Source organism: Littorina saxatilis, linkage group LG9 (genome assembly GCF_037325665.1).
Source record: "Littorina saxatilis isolate snail1 linkage group LG9, US_GU_Lsax_2.0, whole genome shotgun sequence".
Lineage (NCBI taxonomy): Eukaryota > Metazoa > Mollusca > Gastropoda > Littorinimorpha > Littorinidae > Littorina > Littorina saxatilis.
Genome location: NC_090253.1, coordinates 41,065,822 through 41,083,741, shown reverse-complemented (window position 1 = coordinate 41,083,741; position 17,920 = coordinate 41,065,822). Strand labels below are relative to the sequence as shown.

General features: G+C 44.5%; 1 protein-coding gene and 1 long non-coding RNA gene across 3 annotated transcripts in view; both read left to right on the top strand.

Annotated features, from left to right (window-relative positions):
* Positions 1–17,920, top strand: part of LOC138976109 (platelet binding protein GspB-like) — a 165,602-nt gene that overhangs the window by 50,421 nt on the left and 97,261 nt on the right. The window contains exon 2 of one of the 2 annotated variants that reach the window (XM_070348928.1): positions 14,305–17,569. In XM_070348928.1, coding sequence (XP_070205029.1) covers positions 14,840–17,569 — 2,730 coding nt within the window. In that variant the 5' untranslated portion in view covers positions 14,305–14,839. The remainder of the gene's footprint in view (positions 1–14,304; positions 17,570–17,920) is intronic. The other variant, XM_070348929.1, reaches the window with a different exon arrangement.
* LOC138976121 (uncharacterized) overlaps positions 5,850–17,920 on the top strand; it is a 114,380-nt gene continuing 102,309 nt past the window's right edge. The window contains exon 1 of the long non-coding RNA XR_011458880.1: positions 5,850–6,934. This is a non-coding gene — a long non-coding RNA (uncharacterized lncRNA). The remainder of the gene's footprint in view (positions 6,935–17,920) is intronic.

Sequence of the window (17,920 nt, the reverse complement as noted above, 5' to 3'; positions counted from 1 at the left end):
CAAGGTACGTCACTCACCTTCGAGCCTTCTGTGTTCTTGGAGTCGCTTCCTGGGGAAAAATATTGTTCGAGACGGTTTGCCTCTTCCTACAGTCTGTGTAAGGTCAAATAAATACAGTTGAATGATTGTTTGAACTATATGCACCTTTAGTTTTCAGCTTCCGTTCGCTGCAGGTTGTTTTTAACCACCATTTGGACGAATCTTCGTTTGCGAGCCGCTAATATCCACACGGCGTCTAATTATGCATCCGCACCGAATATGCATACCAGCGCTCATTAGTTAATAACAGGATATTCGATGATTATTTTCATTGGTCGACTGAAACGTTTTCCTCATTTTGAATGAAGTGGCAAACGGTTTTTCACTAATACCGAAAGTGAAAACTCCCGTGGGTAGCTTCCCTTTGCCGCACAATATTTACATATGTTTTAGACCAATGAGCGCTGGTATGCATATTCGGTGCGGATGCATAATTAGACGCCGTGTGGATATTAGCGGCTCGCAAACGAAGATTCTTCCAAATGATGGTTAAAAACAACCTGCAGCGAACGGAAGCTGAAAACTAAAGGTGCATACAGTTCAAACAATCATTCAACTGTATTTATTTGACCTTACACAGACTGTAGGAAGAGGCAAACCGTCTTGAACAATATTTTTTCCCCAGGAAGCGACTCCAAGAACACAGAAGACTCGAAGGTGAGTGACGTACCTTGTAGTCTTTCTGTGATAGTAGTCGTCCAGTGGACGATACCTTCCGCCTGTGGCCCGTCTAGCAGACGACAGTTCGAACAGTCTTGAACAGCACGGTTGCAAGCAGATTCAGCTATCAATCGAAGCAATACACTTAAAGCCAAAGCACATAACCAAATGAGAAAACCTAACGTTTGATTTGACTTCATGGTGACTTCTGATAATTTTTTTGGCGTTGGAATGGATCTCAACGGGTTCCCAGCTACGACAACTTTTCCAGAGTTATGCACCGCAGGCATGCCTTCGACAATCGATGTCAGTTTCAGATTGAGTTTTCGAACTACCAGGTGACTGGGTTGTGTTATGATTGCTCTCTCTCTCTCTCTCTCTCTCTCTCTCTCTCTCTCTCTCTCTCTCTCTCTCTCTCTCTCTCTAAGAAGAAGAAGACGAGTGAAATCCCGTATAACACACGCTCTGTAGAATGGGATTTAAATAAGTGTCACACATCTCGGACAAATACTTACCTCTCGTGCTTTTCATGAGCGTATCGCCCAGTGACATTGCAGGAAATGAATATGGTGATATTGGTATATAAATGTGGACAAAAAATTATGTCAGGTCGATTTTGAGGGTACCCTTATTTGAGCGGCGGTCACGTGATCCCTGTAAAAGATATCTTTAATCCAAAAAGTGATCGTGATAGTCAAATGAACGGCTTTAACTGGCATATGAAGTTTTCATGAAATTACAGTACAGGGGAATTAATGCTTTACTTTGGGTGCGAAGTTTTGTTGCAATATCTTTTTGGCCAAGGTTATATCATCAGTTATCTCGAGTTATCAGTTCTCGGTCATTATTGTCAAAGTTCTTTTTTCTCACCTGTACGTAACCGATAACACAAGCTTGCTTTTACTGATTGTTACTGTGTGGTACGATTGTTATTATCATCATTGATGGCCTGAGGTCAGATTCAGAGATGATTTTCACAGTGACAAGGTGTGACTTGTAAGAACGCGCAAGCAAACAGACAGACAGACAGACAGACAGACAGGAGAAGACAGACAGACACACAAATACTGACAGACTCCCGCGGACATGGGCACACACACACACACACACACACACACACACACACACACACACACACACACACACACACACACACTCCCGCACACACACAGACACACACGCACACACACACACTCACACACGCACGCACGCACACACACATACACCCACCCACACACACCCACACTGACTGGCGTTCGATGATGGTCGTGTCTAAATTCGTTGGCCCGTGATGTTGACAAAGTGGGCTGTCAGTCTGAGGTCCTGCGTGCTGCCCCACAGCTTGGTTTCAACATACATTTTATTTCGAAGTGGGGAGAAAAGAAGCACAATAAACGTGTGTACGTGTCTAGATATGTGTGTATAGCTAGCTACGCAAGCCTACATGTCTGCACAGCTGCGCGTATTTGCTTCCGGGAAGTATTTATATATTTCCTGTTCGGTGACCCGGGGCCACCAGTCAATGACAGTGCTAGGTACCTTCCATGCTGTCTTTTGTGTCCATATCTGAAGCTAGAACCCGGATCTTCTAACGGCCATTGTTCGAACAGTGTATTTGGTCATTATGGGGACTTTTTTTTTTTAATTTTTAAATTTTTAAAAATTTTTTTTATCTCTGCAGTCTGGTCATTGTCGAGAAGTAGAATAAGAAGAAGACTGTTGACGAACGACTCAGCAACACAGTGATGTAACCTATTTTAATGTTATGAAAGGGCCTTTGTCTTGACTTTTTATTTTTGTTAAAAAAACTGTTGTTTCGTATCTGTACGCGGGAAACGTAAGACCAGACCATGTACGTCATTTTATTTTGTTAATGCTGGACGCTGTTTGGATAACTGAACCTCAGATCACTCACAGACTGTTGCTCGAAATTCGTACTCGGTTAAAGAGTCTTCCTCTTGAATTTTTGTTCATGACTGTGACGAATAAGAAGAAGAGGTTTATCGGTGACAACTATCCTCCACAGCCTTCTTTTTCTATATTTTCTTGCATATTTTTTTGCACAGAAAGGTTGAGGAAAAAAAGAAGCCAGGGTAAAAGAAACGGATTATGGAAGTAGAAGATTTAGGAAGGGAAGAAAGCTAGGGCGAAAGAAACGGATTTGGAAAAAAAAGGAGCCAGGGTAAAAGAAACGGATTTGGGAGGTAAAAGAAGTCAGGGCCAAAAAAACAAAACAACGGATTTGGGAAGAAAAAGAAAGGGGGAAAAAGAAATGGATTTGGAAAGAAAAAGAAGCGAGGGCAAAGTAAAAGGACTTGGCAAGGGAAGAAATCTAAGGCGACAGAAACGGGTGTGGGCAGAATAATTAGGGCGACAGAAACCGAAATGAGAAAAAGAAGCTGTAAGGAATTAAATGAAATACAGTGTACGTTTTTGCCTTGACTTCTCGTCTGCTTGTCCTTGCACTTAGAAAAGGCTAATTTTAACTTCTGATCACTTCCAGCTATTGTTCACACGCGGTGAAGAACTCATTGTTAGCAGATTTTGTTGAAGGCGGAATAAACAATGACGCGACAAATGAATTAGTAACCCGGCCTGAAAACTTCCGTGCTGTTTTTGTGTGTCTGTACAAAGGGTGGGTATATAGTCCCCCTCTAAGTTGTTGGTAACGCCGGATTAGTACCCGTCCCATTGTTCACAGACGTACTTTATTAAAGGGTCATTGTCGCGACTTTTTGTCATGTGAATAATATTTATGCACAGTTTTTTTCACTACGATAAATATTCTGGGGCAGTCAATTGTTTTCAAAATAAATCACACACACACACATGCACGTACCACACGCACGCACGCACGCAAACACACACACACTCACACCCCCACTCACACACCCACTCACACACACACACACACACACCCATTCACCTACACACACACACACACACACACACGCACACACCCACTCACCCACACGCACGCACTCACTCACCCTTGCACGCAGGTACACTAATCCACACACACACACACACACACACACACACACACACACACACACACACACACACACACACTCGCACACTCACACACACACACCTTACTTGTCAGAAGTGTCAACTAGGTTTTGACATGTATACGACACTAATTTGTTTTATCAGCGAGGGAAGTAAGGAAAATACAACAAGTCGCGTAAGGCGAAAATACAATGTTTAGTCAAGTAGCTGTCGAACTCACAGAATGAAACTGAACGCAATGCCATTTTTCAGCAAGACCGTATACTCGTAGCATCGTCAGTCCACCGCTCATGGCAAAGGCAGTGAAATTGACAAGAAGAGCGGGGTAGTAGTTGCGCTAAGAAGGATAGCACGCTTTTCTGTACCTCTCTTTGTTTTAACTTTCTGAGCGTGTTTTTAATCCAAACATATCATATCTATATGTTTTTTGAATCAGGAACCGACAAGGAATAAGATGAAAGTGTTTTTAAATTGATTTCGACAATTTAATTTTGATAATAATTTTTATATATTTAATTTTCAGAGCTTGTTTTTAATCCGAATATAACATATTTATATGTTTTTGGAATCAGCAAATGATGGAGAATAAGATAAACGTAAATTTGGATCGTTTTATAAATTTTTATTTTTTTTTTACAATTTTCAGATTTTTAATGACCAAAGTCATTAATTAATTTTTAAGCCACCAAGCTGAAATGCAATACCGAACCCCGGGCTTCGTCGAAGATTACTTGACCAAAATTTGAACCAATTTGGTTGAAAAATGAGGGCGTGACAGTGCCGCCTCAACTTTCACGAAAAGCCGGATATGACGTCATCAAAGACATTTATCAAAAAAATGAAAAAAACATTTGGGGATTTCATACCCAGGAACTCTCATGTCAAATTTCATAAAGATCGGTCCAGTAGTTTAGTCTGAATCGCTCTACACACACACACACACGCACACACGCACATACACCACGACCCTCGTTTCGATTCCCCCTCGATGTTAAAATATTTAGTCAAAACTTGACTAAATATAATAAAGAAAACGAAGAGCCATTACACGAGTACTACGGTACGCCCTTACCCCGGTTTTTATCTGAAGGTCAGGATCAACACAATTTGTGTCTTATCTATTCAGAACTTAACTTTTTTTGTTTTTGCCACAAGCACGCGAATCTCTGCTTAGCTTGGTGAAGTTTCCCGAGGTGCTTCGGTTCTCTTGTCATTTAATGACTATTGACCCTATGAAAGAAGCAAACACGCACGAACGCATTCACGCACACACGCATGCACGGACGTACAAACGCTCGCACGCACGTATATACGCGCAACCGTACACACGCACGCACGCTCGCACGCACGTATGCACACACGCCCGCACGGACGCATTCACACACACACACACACACACACACAGACACACACACACAGACGTACACACACAGACGTACACACACACACACACACACACACAAGCACGCACACACTTCAACCTCGTCTCGATTCCCAGTCTAATGCAATACATTTAGTGAAAACGGACACAATGTAAGAGGCCCCTTATTGCCATGTTTACACCCGCTCGCCCGCACGCACGTATGTTCACACACACACACACACACACACACACACACACACACACACACACACACACACACACACGCACGCATGCACGTACGCACACACACGCGCACATGTGTTCGCGGTCATGAAAAAGCTTGCTAAAGCTCGCATTTTTCATGATCCGCTAACTTCGACCATTATTTTTAATAATCACTGAGACTCGGCATGTAACCTCTACTTAGTCAGTCGTTATCAAACTATAAAGATCAATAACCAAACAAACAGTCATCGCCGAGACTACCTCCAGATAGTCTCGGCTAACCCTAAGTACCGTAGTACTTACTTAACCTTTTTTCTTCCATTCTGAGCACATTTGTTTTAGAGTAAACATAACATATCTATATATTTTTGAATTCAGGAGAAGGTGAAGAATACAATGCGATCATTTTTTAATCTGTAACGAAAAATTCGATTTTAATGACAAATTTAATAAGCAAACTCATTAACTAATTTTCTGAAATGCCATCCCATAATCTGGACTTCGTCGAAGATTGCTTGACCAAAATTTCAATCAATTTTGTTTCCCCCCTCGATGTTAAAACATTTAGTCAAAACTTGACTAAATGTAAAAATGAAAACAAACTGATTTGCAAGCCTGTGCTTTAAGGTCCCCGATACCCAAATAGGGCAGGCCGCCGACAAACAAGAAGTTAATGTCGAACACACAGATTGAGACACGTGTCTGCTTTATCTTCCTACTCCGTTCAGTGAAGACGGTTTTTACATGTGACAGGGGAGGCTACCGCTCCTTTCACAGCAGACTCTGCACCCGAGTTGTTGGCCTTTAAGTCAACACCGGTGGATTGTGGAATTCTGTTTGTGATGGGGTCTGGTGGTTTCCGATTGTCTGCATGTTCATGGAAACCTTCGGGTTTGCATAACAGTTTTAATAGGGCTAAGAAATTAGCCCTAACATTTTCAATCCTGTTTGATTGCACTTCGCCTCCCGAGGTGATCGTAGTGTTTCGGCACTTCAGAAGAAAAAAAAACACCACTACGCAGAGGTACATATCAAAGTTTCGAGCTTTAAAGCGAGGGACCCCCTTACTATTGGGTGTTTCGAATTTCAAAGCCACAAAAAACAAAAACAAAATCATTATTGAGTGTTGCATTATCGACACCAGAAAGCGTGTCTGCTACTTGGGAGAACAAGGCGAGGACGCAAAATATGCATCAGACAAGTTTCAAGTCATTTTCTAAAAATAGAAATCTGAACGAGATATACTTTGTAGTCTTCTTCTTCTTCTGCGTTCGTGGGCTGAAACTCCCATGTACACTCGTGTTTTTACACGAGTGGAATTTTACGTGTATGACCGTTTTTACCCCGCCATTTAGGCAGCCACACGCCGCTTTCGGAGGAAGCATGCTGGGTATTTTCGTGTTTCCATAACCCACCGAACTCTGACATGGATTACAGGATCTTTTCCGTGCGCACTTGGTCTTGTGGTTGCGTGTACACACGAAGGGGGATAAGTCACTAGCAGGTCTGCACACAAGTTGACCTGGGAGATCGGAAAAATCTCCACTCTTAACCCACCAGGCGGCCGCGGCCGGGATTCGAACCCTCGACCTTCCGATTACGAGGCCGACGTCTTACCACCCCGCCACAGCGCCCGTCATACTTTGTAGTAAAGATATATACACCTCTCTTGTTATATATAACCTTTTTTTGGTCTCTAAAAGTTAGGGTTAGGGTTAAGATTTCGAAAAGGGGCACTCTCTTCTGAGCAATGTTTGTTTTGTCGTTTTTGTTACAATCATTTGCAAATACGTTTATATAAAGAATACTTTCCTTCTCGTGCAGCCGCTCGCATCTCAGTTAAAGGAATTACAACATTTAAAGAAGATTGTCATTGAAGAAAAGAATGAAAACTTCGATCCAGTGACCACGGACTGGCAAATAACTCCGTATCACTCACGCTGAAGCACTCACATTCCTCTTCAAGCAGGCGAGAGTTGACCTTGCAAACAGGGGGTTACAAATATCCGACAGCAGACATGCACTACTCAAACAACCAACCCACACACGCTCGCTCGCACGCACGCACGCACACACACACACACACACACACACACACACACACACACACACACACACACACATACACACAAACTCATTAAACACACAAACAAACAAACAAAGAAACGAGCAAACAAACACACAAACAAATCAACAAAAAAGCAAACAAACACACAAACAAACCCAAGCAGTGATCATTATTTCACATCTACAGTGCAGGCAGCATCAGAGTCGAGAGGGTATAAAAATATATGAATTACACCAGGAAGAACAGTACTCGAAAAACAAAATCGACACAACGTCTGACTCTTTAAAAGACCAGGCCTGTCCCGTTAAATCGGGTTGGACGAGGTCAGGCCTGCGGGACTTTGGAGCTAGACCAGTGAATCGCTCATGTGTACATTAGTAAATGTGTGTATACTATGCGTATGTCAGTGTGTGTCACACTGAGATCGGCCAGATGTTTCCTGTGTAACTGCAGTGAAATCAAATCCGCTTTTCAATGACTTCCCCCTGAATGACGCCATTGTGAAGACACCGTTTATCAGACTGGAGTACTATGTCAAGTGGGTCTGTGTGAAGTGCCCGAGTTTTATCTGTCAACAACAACGTGTAACTCATCACGCGACAGTGTAAGTTTTAAGTAGGATCATCAATATGTAGGGCCTAGGGAACACCAACACTTTCACGCAGTTGACAGAAATGTGTTGTCTACAGATACATGCACACATGTGATTGACTGTGATAATTGTAAGTGCGCGAGTTGTTAATGTTATATGCCAACATCAACGTGTAACTGATCACGCAACAGTGTAAGTTTTAAGTAGCATCATCAATGTAGGGGAACGCTAAAACTTTCAAGCAGTTAAGAGGAATGTGGTTTCTGCGGAAACATGCACGCTATATGATTGACTGTGATAGTTTTATGATTACTGTCAAGTGGGTTTGTGAAAAGTGTGCCATCATCAACGTGTAACTCATCACGCAACAGTGTACGTTTTATATCGGATCATTAATGTAGGGGAACGCGAAAACTTTCAAGCAGTTGAGAGGAATGTGTTTTCTGCAGAAAAAACCCACGCTTGTTGTCTAATGTTTTGACTGTGATGATTTCTGCCCAGTGGGTTTGTGAAAAGTGCGCGAGTTTTTATCAGCCAACAACAACGTGTAACTGATTACGCAACAGTGTACGTTTTATATCGGATCATCAGGGCGGGGATGTAGCTCAGTCGGTAGAACGCTGGATTTGTATCCAGTTGGCCGCTGTCAGCGTGAGTTCGTCCCCACGTTCGGCGAGAGATTTATTTCTCAGAGTCAACTTTGTGTGCAGACTCTCCTCGGTGTCCGAACACCCCCGTGTGTACACGCAAGCACAAGACCAAGTGCGCACGAAAAAGAACCTCTAATCCATGTCAGAGTTCGGTTGGTTATAGAAACACGAAAATACCCAGCATGCTTCCTCCGAAAACGGCGTATGGCTGCCTTAAATGGCGGGGTAAAAAACGGTCATACACGTAAAATTCCACTCGTGCAAAAAACGAGTGTACGTGGGAGTTTCAGCCCACGAACGCAGAAAAAGAAAAAGATATCGGATCATCAATACTTGAGTGCCCGAAGCAGCCAAGGAAGGGCAAGGGCTATTCTCGGCGAGACGCTGAGCTGGAAAGTCGATGGTTAGAGCCGTTATGACAAATATGGTTTTCCCATCACCATACGAATAAAAGAGCCGCGTCTGTTTAAAGTGCTCTGAATTTTGAACAATCAACTGACATTTCTCAGGAAGGTAAGTAACTCTTACGCTACTTCCGGTTGAGGAGGAAGTCAGAGTTACTTTATTCTGGTTAAAGGCACAGTAAGCCTCCCGTAAACCATCACAGATACGGTCAGGCTTTTACACACAGTACAAACACCCTTTCATTTAAACACTCACCGATTGAGAACATCCTAGGTGCCCTCCGTAAAGAGCGAACAATTTTCAAAGAATTTATTTTTGCGTGGTTTATCTTACCCCTGAGCCATCGTGAACCCGTGTGATCCAGTTTCCCTTTTTCACAATGTAGTCGTCAGTTAGTTATTTGAATGCGACTATTTACAATAGCACGTTTTTATGCACGAAACAAACGGCTGTGGTTCACAAGAACTCTAGCGATGGCTTTTGACTGTTGAGAGGAACGGCGATATGCACTGATAAACCGGCGTCGTCTGCTACGACCCTTGCGTGACCCTGCTTCCGGGCTTTTCTTTTTTCAAACTTTCACAACTTCGAATTGTACTGATCTTGTCTTGATGAAAAAAGAATTCTTTTATGATTAAAGAATGTTTGTGTAACAAGCTGTCAATTTATTATTTAGATTTTAAAAGTTAGGTCAAGCGCAAAAACGCACCACGGTCCAAAAACATTTTGATAATCATCGATTCACGGCTATCGCCAGTTTACATCGATAGAATGAGACCCGAAGGGAAGTAACTCATTTTTGACCTGAGTTCAGGATGGGTCCAAAAAGTGTTCGAGACAATCTGCAAAATTGATTCTTTAAAAATTGCTCGCTCTTTACGTAGGGCACCTAGGATGTTCTCGTTTGGTGAGCGTTCAAATGGAAGGGTGTTTGTACTGTGTGTAAAAGCCTGACAGTATCTGTGATGGTTTAGGGGAGGCTTACTGTCCGGGCGTGAATTCCGGTATTCATAACAGCCGTCCAGCACCAAAACGGGGCGCCATTGCTGTTGAGGCCAAGTCCACGAAAATAAATTCTTTGAAAATTTCTCACGCTCGACAGAAAGCAGCCAGGATGTTCCCGTTCGGTGAGCGTTCAAATGGAAGTATGCTTGTACTATATGTAGACGCTCGGGGAGCTCTGTGGTGGTTTACGGGAGGCTTATTGTGCCTTTAACACGGACATTATATATGTGGCAGTCAAATGGACATATCCCCTTCGCTATGGATTCTGAAAATAAGGGAAATCCCAAAATGTGGCTCCACTTTTCACGAGTCGACATCCTTTGTTTAATCTGTAACAGCGAAGAGGTGCTGCGTTTATTGCAAGACAACGGCAGATGCATTTAACAGAGTTGTCGTCCGCAGGCTAGCACTCCTTCGATCGTTCGCGTTTTGTAAGCTTGTTGTTTGAAAGGACCAGTGTCGTATGTGTTCGGGTATGTTGCAGTGCGTTTACTCATCCATTGATCGTGACATTATTTATTTGAGTTCACACTTCTTCCTTTAATTATTTGACACGCTCATGATCGTTAACGTTGTGTAAGCATGTTCTGGGAAGAGACCAGTGTCGTCTGTGTTCGGAGGGAATTGTTTAATCTTTGCACTCCTGAGGGTAAGTTGCAGTGCGTTTACTCATCCATCGACCGTGACATTATTTATTCGAGTTCAAACATCTCTCTTGATGTATTTGACACACTCGCAATCGTTCACGTTGTGTTAGCTTGTTCTGTGAATGAACGACTGTCATTGACGTTCGGAGGAAATCAGGAATGTTTGACTCTTTGTAATCCAGAAGGTTAACAATATAGTGCGTTTTGGCAGCAGGACACATTTTGATTTAGTTTCAAATTTCTTACTTTTTGTTATTGACACGCTCACGCTCCTCCCATCGTTGCGTTAGCTTGTCTGTCAATATATACGAGTGTCGTAGATGTTCGGGGCAATCATTAACTTAAATAGGAAAGAGAGAATGCTTTTTATCCTACATACGTGAGAGAGACACCCGTGAGATAATAATCGTTCAAATCACACGTGTGTATATCATGTAAATGAGGTCATGTCAAGCAAGTCTGGCAGGGACCTGTTTTTCCACTGCTTATGATGCCAAAGTCACCGAGACAAACGTCATTATAGAAACAAAAATTGCGCTCGCTAATTACCCTCGATGAATCTTTAGAACTAACACGTCACGCCACACTTTCAGAGTGACGTTTCTTTGCTTTGACGTAATAGATTGCACGAGGCTTTAGAAGAGATCGAGGTTCCAAAACAAGCGTCTTCAATTTATCTGCCTCGACTGTAGGACATTTTCAGTAAAATACACGTAAGTACAGTATGTAGGATAAACAGAATACTACATGGCTTGCTGTGTCGTACCAGATTTACACTCGTTGCTTTTTCAAATAGTGAACAGCTCGCTTTCGCTCGCTTTCGCTCGCAGTTCAATATTTAAAAAAACAACTCGTGTAAATCTGGTACGACACAGCAAGCCATGTAGTATTCTCTATATGTCCTACAGGCTAAATATTCGCCTCTTACGGACAAGATATGGGTTATATGATTCGAGTTTTACGCCCTCACGGCTTTTGAGAGATACACAAGTGTATGCGTGTTTAGGTGGTATCAGCCATCTGCACTTATGGCAGAATGACCGAGGTCTTTTACGTGCCATTGTGGTGACACGGGGGTGGGACATGGCTTCCGTCTCTGGGTCTTCACATACAGTTGACCCGTGTCCATCTCTACCCGAATTCGAACCTGCGACCTTCCGATCACAAGTCCAGTGCTCTACCAACTGAGCTACCGAGCCCCCTTTAACTTAATGTTACTACTGCTGGTAAGATATTGGGCGTTTCCCCTGCAGTGGACGGTGAAATCCTTGATTGAGGGTTCAAACTACATTGTACAAATTACTTTCTGATATTACTGTGAGATGTGAAACGTCAACGGGAAAGAGGAGAGCTAACTTATTGTAAACATGAAATTATTGTGTTAGATGTACACACCCTGTCGAACCTGTCTTTTATAACAACCACCCAAGGGACCAAACGAAAGGGGTCGTTATAGACAGGTGGTCGTTATAGACAGGTGGTCGTTATAGACAGGTGGTCGTTATAGACAGGTGGTCGTTATAGACAGGTGGTCGTTATAGACAGGTGGCCGTTATAGACAGGTGGTAGTTATAGGACAGAACCTATTCGGGGTTCCTTTGGGGTGGTGTTATATTGCGCAGGTGGTCGTTATCAAGAGGTAGTTGCCATGACAGGCTCGACCGTAGTTTAATATGTACAGTCGGTAATCCTCTAATATTTATGGCACGTGCATTTTCCCTTCCCTTTGAGAACCTCACTGACGTCAATTGTCTTTCAGTCACATGGCAACCTAAGTAATGGTTTCATTGTACGTCATAACGTGCGTCAGTCAGGCATTGTTAGGGTTGAAAAGAAGGTTCATCAGTCAGACAATACTATGATTAGCCTGCAATTAGCTTAAAGCCACCCTCCGTCTCCCATAAACCACCTGTTTCTGATCCCTGAGCCGCCTGAACTTTTACAGACAGTACAAACAAACTTCCATTATTTTGAACGCTTACCGCTCGGGAGCATCCTGGCTGATTTCCGTTGAGGGTGAGACATTTTCAAACAATTGATTTCGTGCAGGTAGAAAAGGATGTACGTGTACTATAAAAAAAAATCGGAAGCCTCGTTTTGGCGCGAGAACTAACTTTTTAAAATCTAAATAATATTATAAACTGACAATATGTGAGACAAACATTCTTAAATCATAAAATGATTTTTTATCATCAAGACAAGATCAGTACAATTCGAAGTTTTGAAAGTTTGAAAAAAGGGAGCCCGGAAGCCGTCGTGCAAGATCATGTTTGCCCAAGCATACGAATTTTCTGCATCTCGCCAGTAGCAACCGCCACCGCTTAGTTCGTGCCACACGCAGTCGTTTGTTGCATTTTAGATTCAAGAGGTACACAATAACGTGCAATTGCAGATATACAGCAAGTCGCATTGAAATCACAAACTGACGACTTAATTCATAACGTATGTGAAAAAGGGAAAGTGGGTTACACGGGTCTACGATCGCTCAGGGGTTGAATAAACCACGAGAACTGGTGTGTGGTTTACGTATGCTAAATAGCCATTCAAACGAACTGTGTCATTTAATGCTGTTACATGCTAGTGCAAGTGTGTTTCATAAAGTTAGAATTGCTTATTTCGTGAAAGATTCCATCGTTCTGTAAACCTCATCTGAGGCGGAGTGAGGCTTTTATAGAAAAGCGCAGATATAGTTTCAATGGTATGCAAAGTTATCACCAGCTATCGTGTGTGTGTGTGTGTGTGTGTGTGCGCGCGCGCGCACCTGAATGCTTTTTGATGAATATTAACCCTGGGAGAAAATCTAGCGCGCCTGAATGCTTTTTGCTGAACATTAACTCACACTCTCAGGTATTACATTTCACGGGGTGTCCATCAACCTGCCATACATGCTTTCCTGTTGTCTTTTGTGAATGTTGTGTCCAATAGCTTTGAAAACCGGCTATAACAAAACACTATTATTGATGAATTTGTTTCAATGGGAAGACCGTGATGCTTGTTCGACCTGCTTTGAGTGTGTGTTGAAAGCATGCACTCTTACAATGTATTTATACATAATGTAAGCCGGAAAAGACAATCTAAAGTTGCTTGATTGTTCGTGTCCTTGGTTTATTCGTTCGTCAGTTTGTTTTTGACGGGCGAAGTGGCCTAGTGGATAAGACATCGGCCTCCCAATCGGAAGGTCGTGAGTTCAAATCGCGGCCGCGGCCGCCTGGTGGGTTACGGGTGTAGATTTTTCTGACCTCCCAGGTCAACTTATGTACAGACCTGCATGTGCCTTATCCTCCTTCGTGTGTACACGCAAACACAAGACCAAGTGCGCACGTAAAAGATCCTGTAATCCATGTCAGAGTTCGGTGGGTTATAGAAACACGAACATACCCAGCATGCTTCCCCCGAAAGCGGCGTATGGCTGCCTAAATGGCGGGGTAAAAAGGTCATACACGTAAAATCCCACTCGTATAAAAACACGAGTGAACGTGGGAGTTTCAGCCCATGAACGAAGAAGAAGAAGAAGAAGAAGAAAAAGAAGAAGAAGAAGATCAGTTTGTTTGTTAAAGGAACATGAAGAGGGAAATGTTTGCGAAATCCTTGAAACCAATTGGAACTGTTTTTCTTAACACTTGTTCGTTCTTTTGCAGAAGGACGTATTGGCCAGCTGACGGTGGACAAATTGCTGAACCCCACAGGCATCGAGTCCAGGTCCAGTCCACGTTTTCCAGTCCACAATTTCTACAAGTCTTGGCGTTACCGGTTTTATCATCATCAAATTTTGTGTGTGGAAAAGATTCAAAACCTTCAAGCGAGTTGAGTTCAAGCATATCTAGTTGTAGGAAAAATCTCCATTGGGAATGAAAAACGAAAACTAAAAACTGTTGCTGTGTTGGATGTCATGGCCTTTGATCTGACCCAGTCTCTGGAGGGAACTAGCAATCATCATGGCATGACGAACAGATGTAGCATTCTATGGAAGACAACCGCACACGGAATTGCAACGATTCTTTCAGACTTCGCACCAATACAGCTGACTGAAATTCTTGACGTTGTAGAACTCAGAGCGTGTGGAACAGCTGCAAGGTATTGGAGAGAGGAGGCAGACCTACACGAACCCCCACACGGGTGCGGGAGGGATGCCAGAGAGCGTATGCTGCTGAGACTGGGCGGACCCAGGCAAGGATGCACAGCAACATGACAGAGACGAGCGGCCAGTGTCACGTGTCTCCCAGGCCCCTCCCTCTGGGTAAGGTGCGCAACCCAAGACCCGGGCCTCTGGATACAGCGAAAAGGACAGAGCCAGCCTCGGTCACTCGCACCGAGACTTCTCCTCGTGAGCCAATCATGTACAGCGGGACCCTGACCGTGGATACTCGGAAGGACTCCGGGCCCCAAAACCTGGATAGAGAATTCGACAAAATTCATCGACAGTTTGAAGAGAAAGGACACCTCCCACCACCAAGCCATATGTCCATGGAGAAACCTGCCTTGCCTGGTTTCATGGACGGGTTGGAGAAATCGCGGAACTTTGTCGAAGAACCGCAGCTGGCGAAAGAAGCAAGTTTAGCGGACGAGCAGAGGCCCTTAGAATCGGCGAAGACTCCGGACATTGGTCTCCTGGGTCCCCCCTCCACACCGCCACACCTTGAACGCGAGGTGATGGAGCCCTGCGAGCGTGGTGGACAGATGGACGGGTCTGGGGATGCTGACCAACTACCTCTACCCTCGCTGGTACGCGAAGACGACGTGGGAGACGTTGTCGGGGGCGTTGAAAAGATCAAGTGGGACTTAACAAACGGTGCGTCGTCGCATCATGGACATGGGGTCAACAAATCTGATTCGGTGAAATCGAAACTGAAACCCCACTGGTCAATCAAAAAGGACAGGCCAAGGAAAAATGTGGTGAAAAACTTCTTGTCAAGCACACCCACAGAAACGACGAACTCTTCAATCTTTTTGAAATACTTTGGTGACAGAAATCCGACTGTGAACATGCGGCACCTGCAGGGAGAGTTCAAGGACGCCTTGCGGAGAATACCTTTAGTAGTATTGAGACGTTTGTCTCCTAACGCGGTAAGAAAACATGCTCCACAGTCACGTGTGTCAAAATCTGCGACACGCCAGGACAAGTACGAAGAGTTAACAGTCTCAGTTGATGACGCACACTCTGCTGACGTCACTGAGCGGCCGAGCATGAACGGCGAACACAAACAGGCCAGGACTGAGAAGGAGAAGTCAAGAAAACAAGAAAAGATTTCGCCTTTGACCGAAATGTTGGAACAGTCGAAGGTGTGGGGTGATGCTAAACGCACCCTCTCCTCTTCAGTGAAAGACTCTTCGAAAACTGCTGATTCTGTGCCTTCAGGGCGTCGCTTGGACGTGAACAGCAACAACCAGATCGACATGGAGAGCCACTCTCTCTTCTCCTGCGACCTGGTGGACCCCAAAGTGGCGTCGTTGTCCAAGACGCTTCGGCTGGCCTGCAGCAATGGAAAAGCTGCCGACCAGATTGCCTTCAAAAAGAAGAAAGTGGGTATTCTCGGTCCCCCTTCCCCCAAGCCCCGTTCAGCGTCGTCGCGTCCTGGTTCAAGATCTCCCAAACCCGGTGCCAAGAAAGCGCAGCCTTTTATTGTAGACAGGCTGAAACTGCAGCTGAAGCTCCAGGACAATCAGACCAAGACAAGCCATACTGCTAACACTGCCTATACTGCTCATAGCTCAAGTGCCTTGAAGATGTCTTTCATTGCGAAGAGCAAATCGTCTACCAGTTCTGCTGACGATCGGCTCGGTGGCAGGAGCTTCTCAGGCCTTAGTGCCGACGTTCCTTGTAAAGAACCCTCTCTGGACGGCTGGGAGAGCCGACCTGACGTTATATTTGACTGTGGTGGCCCAGCAACAAAGAAATTCCCGACTCAAAACGAAAGGATCGCGGTCTCTTCAGAAGGCGATCGGGGAAGATGGAAGACAGGTGCACAGGCGCAGAAGTCGACACGCGTAAGTGCAAGTAGTGTGAGCGTAGATCACTTAGTCTCTAACCCTCTGCCGCCTGCTTTGACTAACCATCCTCCGCATTCTCTAGCAACTCAGGTAGTGTCTAGTTCTTCTTCTGCAACGAGTTGTTCAGTCGTGGATGAAGGTCGCTCTGATCTCTTGTCATCCTCTTCAGTGACCTCCGTCCAAGCATCTGCTGTTCAAGCCAGTGCTGCTGAATCTTCACACAACACTGTGCCTCTCCCGGCCAGACACACATCCTCGCTTTTTCGTCCAGCACAACGTGCTGATGAAGATCTTGCCCGACGAAAAACGAACACTGTCACCTCGACATCCTCAAGGGCGAGTTCAGCAGAGACAGACGTCATTATGTGCACAGGGTCAGACAACGTCTTGCCTAGCGCACGTGACGATCGCAGGTCAACAGCGCGTGCAGACCACGAGATCAAGGCCAACAGTTCACAAACACAACCAGCTCAAACCAAAGCAAGCATTCACGAATCAAAAAGCGATTTGCAATCTTCAACGATCTCACTGCCCCAGGCCAGCAAAACAGTAACTGTTGCAAACAGTTCACGAAGCGCCGTACGCTGCTCAGATGTTATGTTAAGTCAATCTTCAACATGTGCAAGCTCTAGCAATGATCTACACGATAAAACGACGCATCCTTCCAAATCACTGGGATGTATTTCTCAAGCGGGAGATAGACCCGAAGAGAGTCGACACAAACCTTCTTCGCCTGATGGCCGCATTCGGTTGTCGGATTGTTCAGTGATCTGTGTTGGTTCGGGGGAACCCGAGCAAGAGACTTATGATTCACACCAGCTTTCTTCTGATACGCAAGCCTTCGCTTATAACGGAACCGAGTTTAGTACTGGAATGGACGGACTGTGCGAGGAACTGGATGATCCATTCGCCCAGGTTTGTATTAGTTTCTGTCTTAAACAACGGTGTCTGAGGAATGATGGGCGTGCGTGTGTGTGTGTGTGTGTGTGTGTGTGTGTGTGCGTGTTTGTGTGTGTGTGTGAATGCGTGTGTGTGTGTGTGTGTGTTTGTGTGTGTGTGTGTGCGTGGGTGTGTGTGTGAATGTGTGTGTGTGTGTGTGTGTGTGGGTGCGTGTTTGTGTGTGTGTGTGTGTGAATGCGCGCGCGTGTGTGTGTGTGTGTGTGTATGTATGTGTGTGTGTGCGTGCGTGTGTGTGTGTGTGTGTGTGTGTGTGTGTGTGTGTGTGTGTGAATTCGCGCTCGCGCGCGCGCGCGTGTGTGTGTGTGT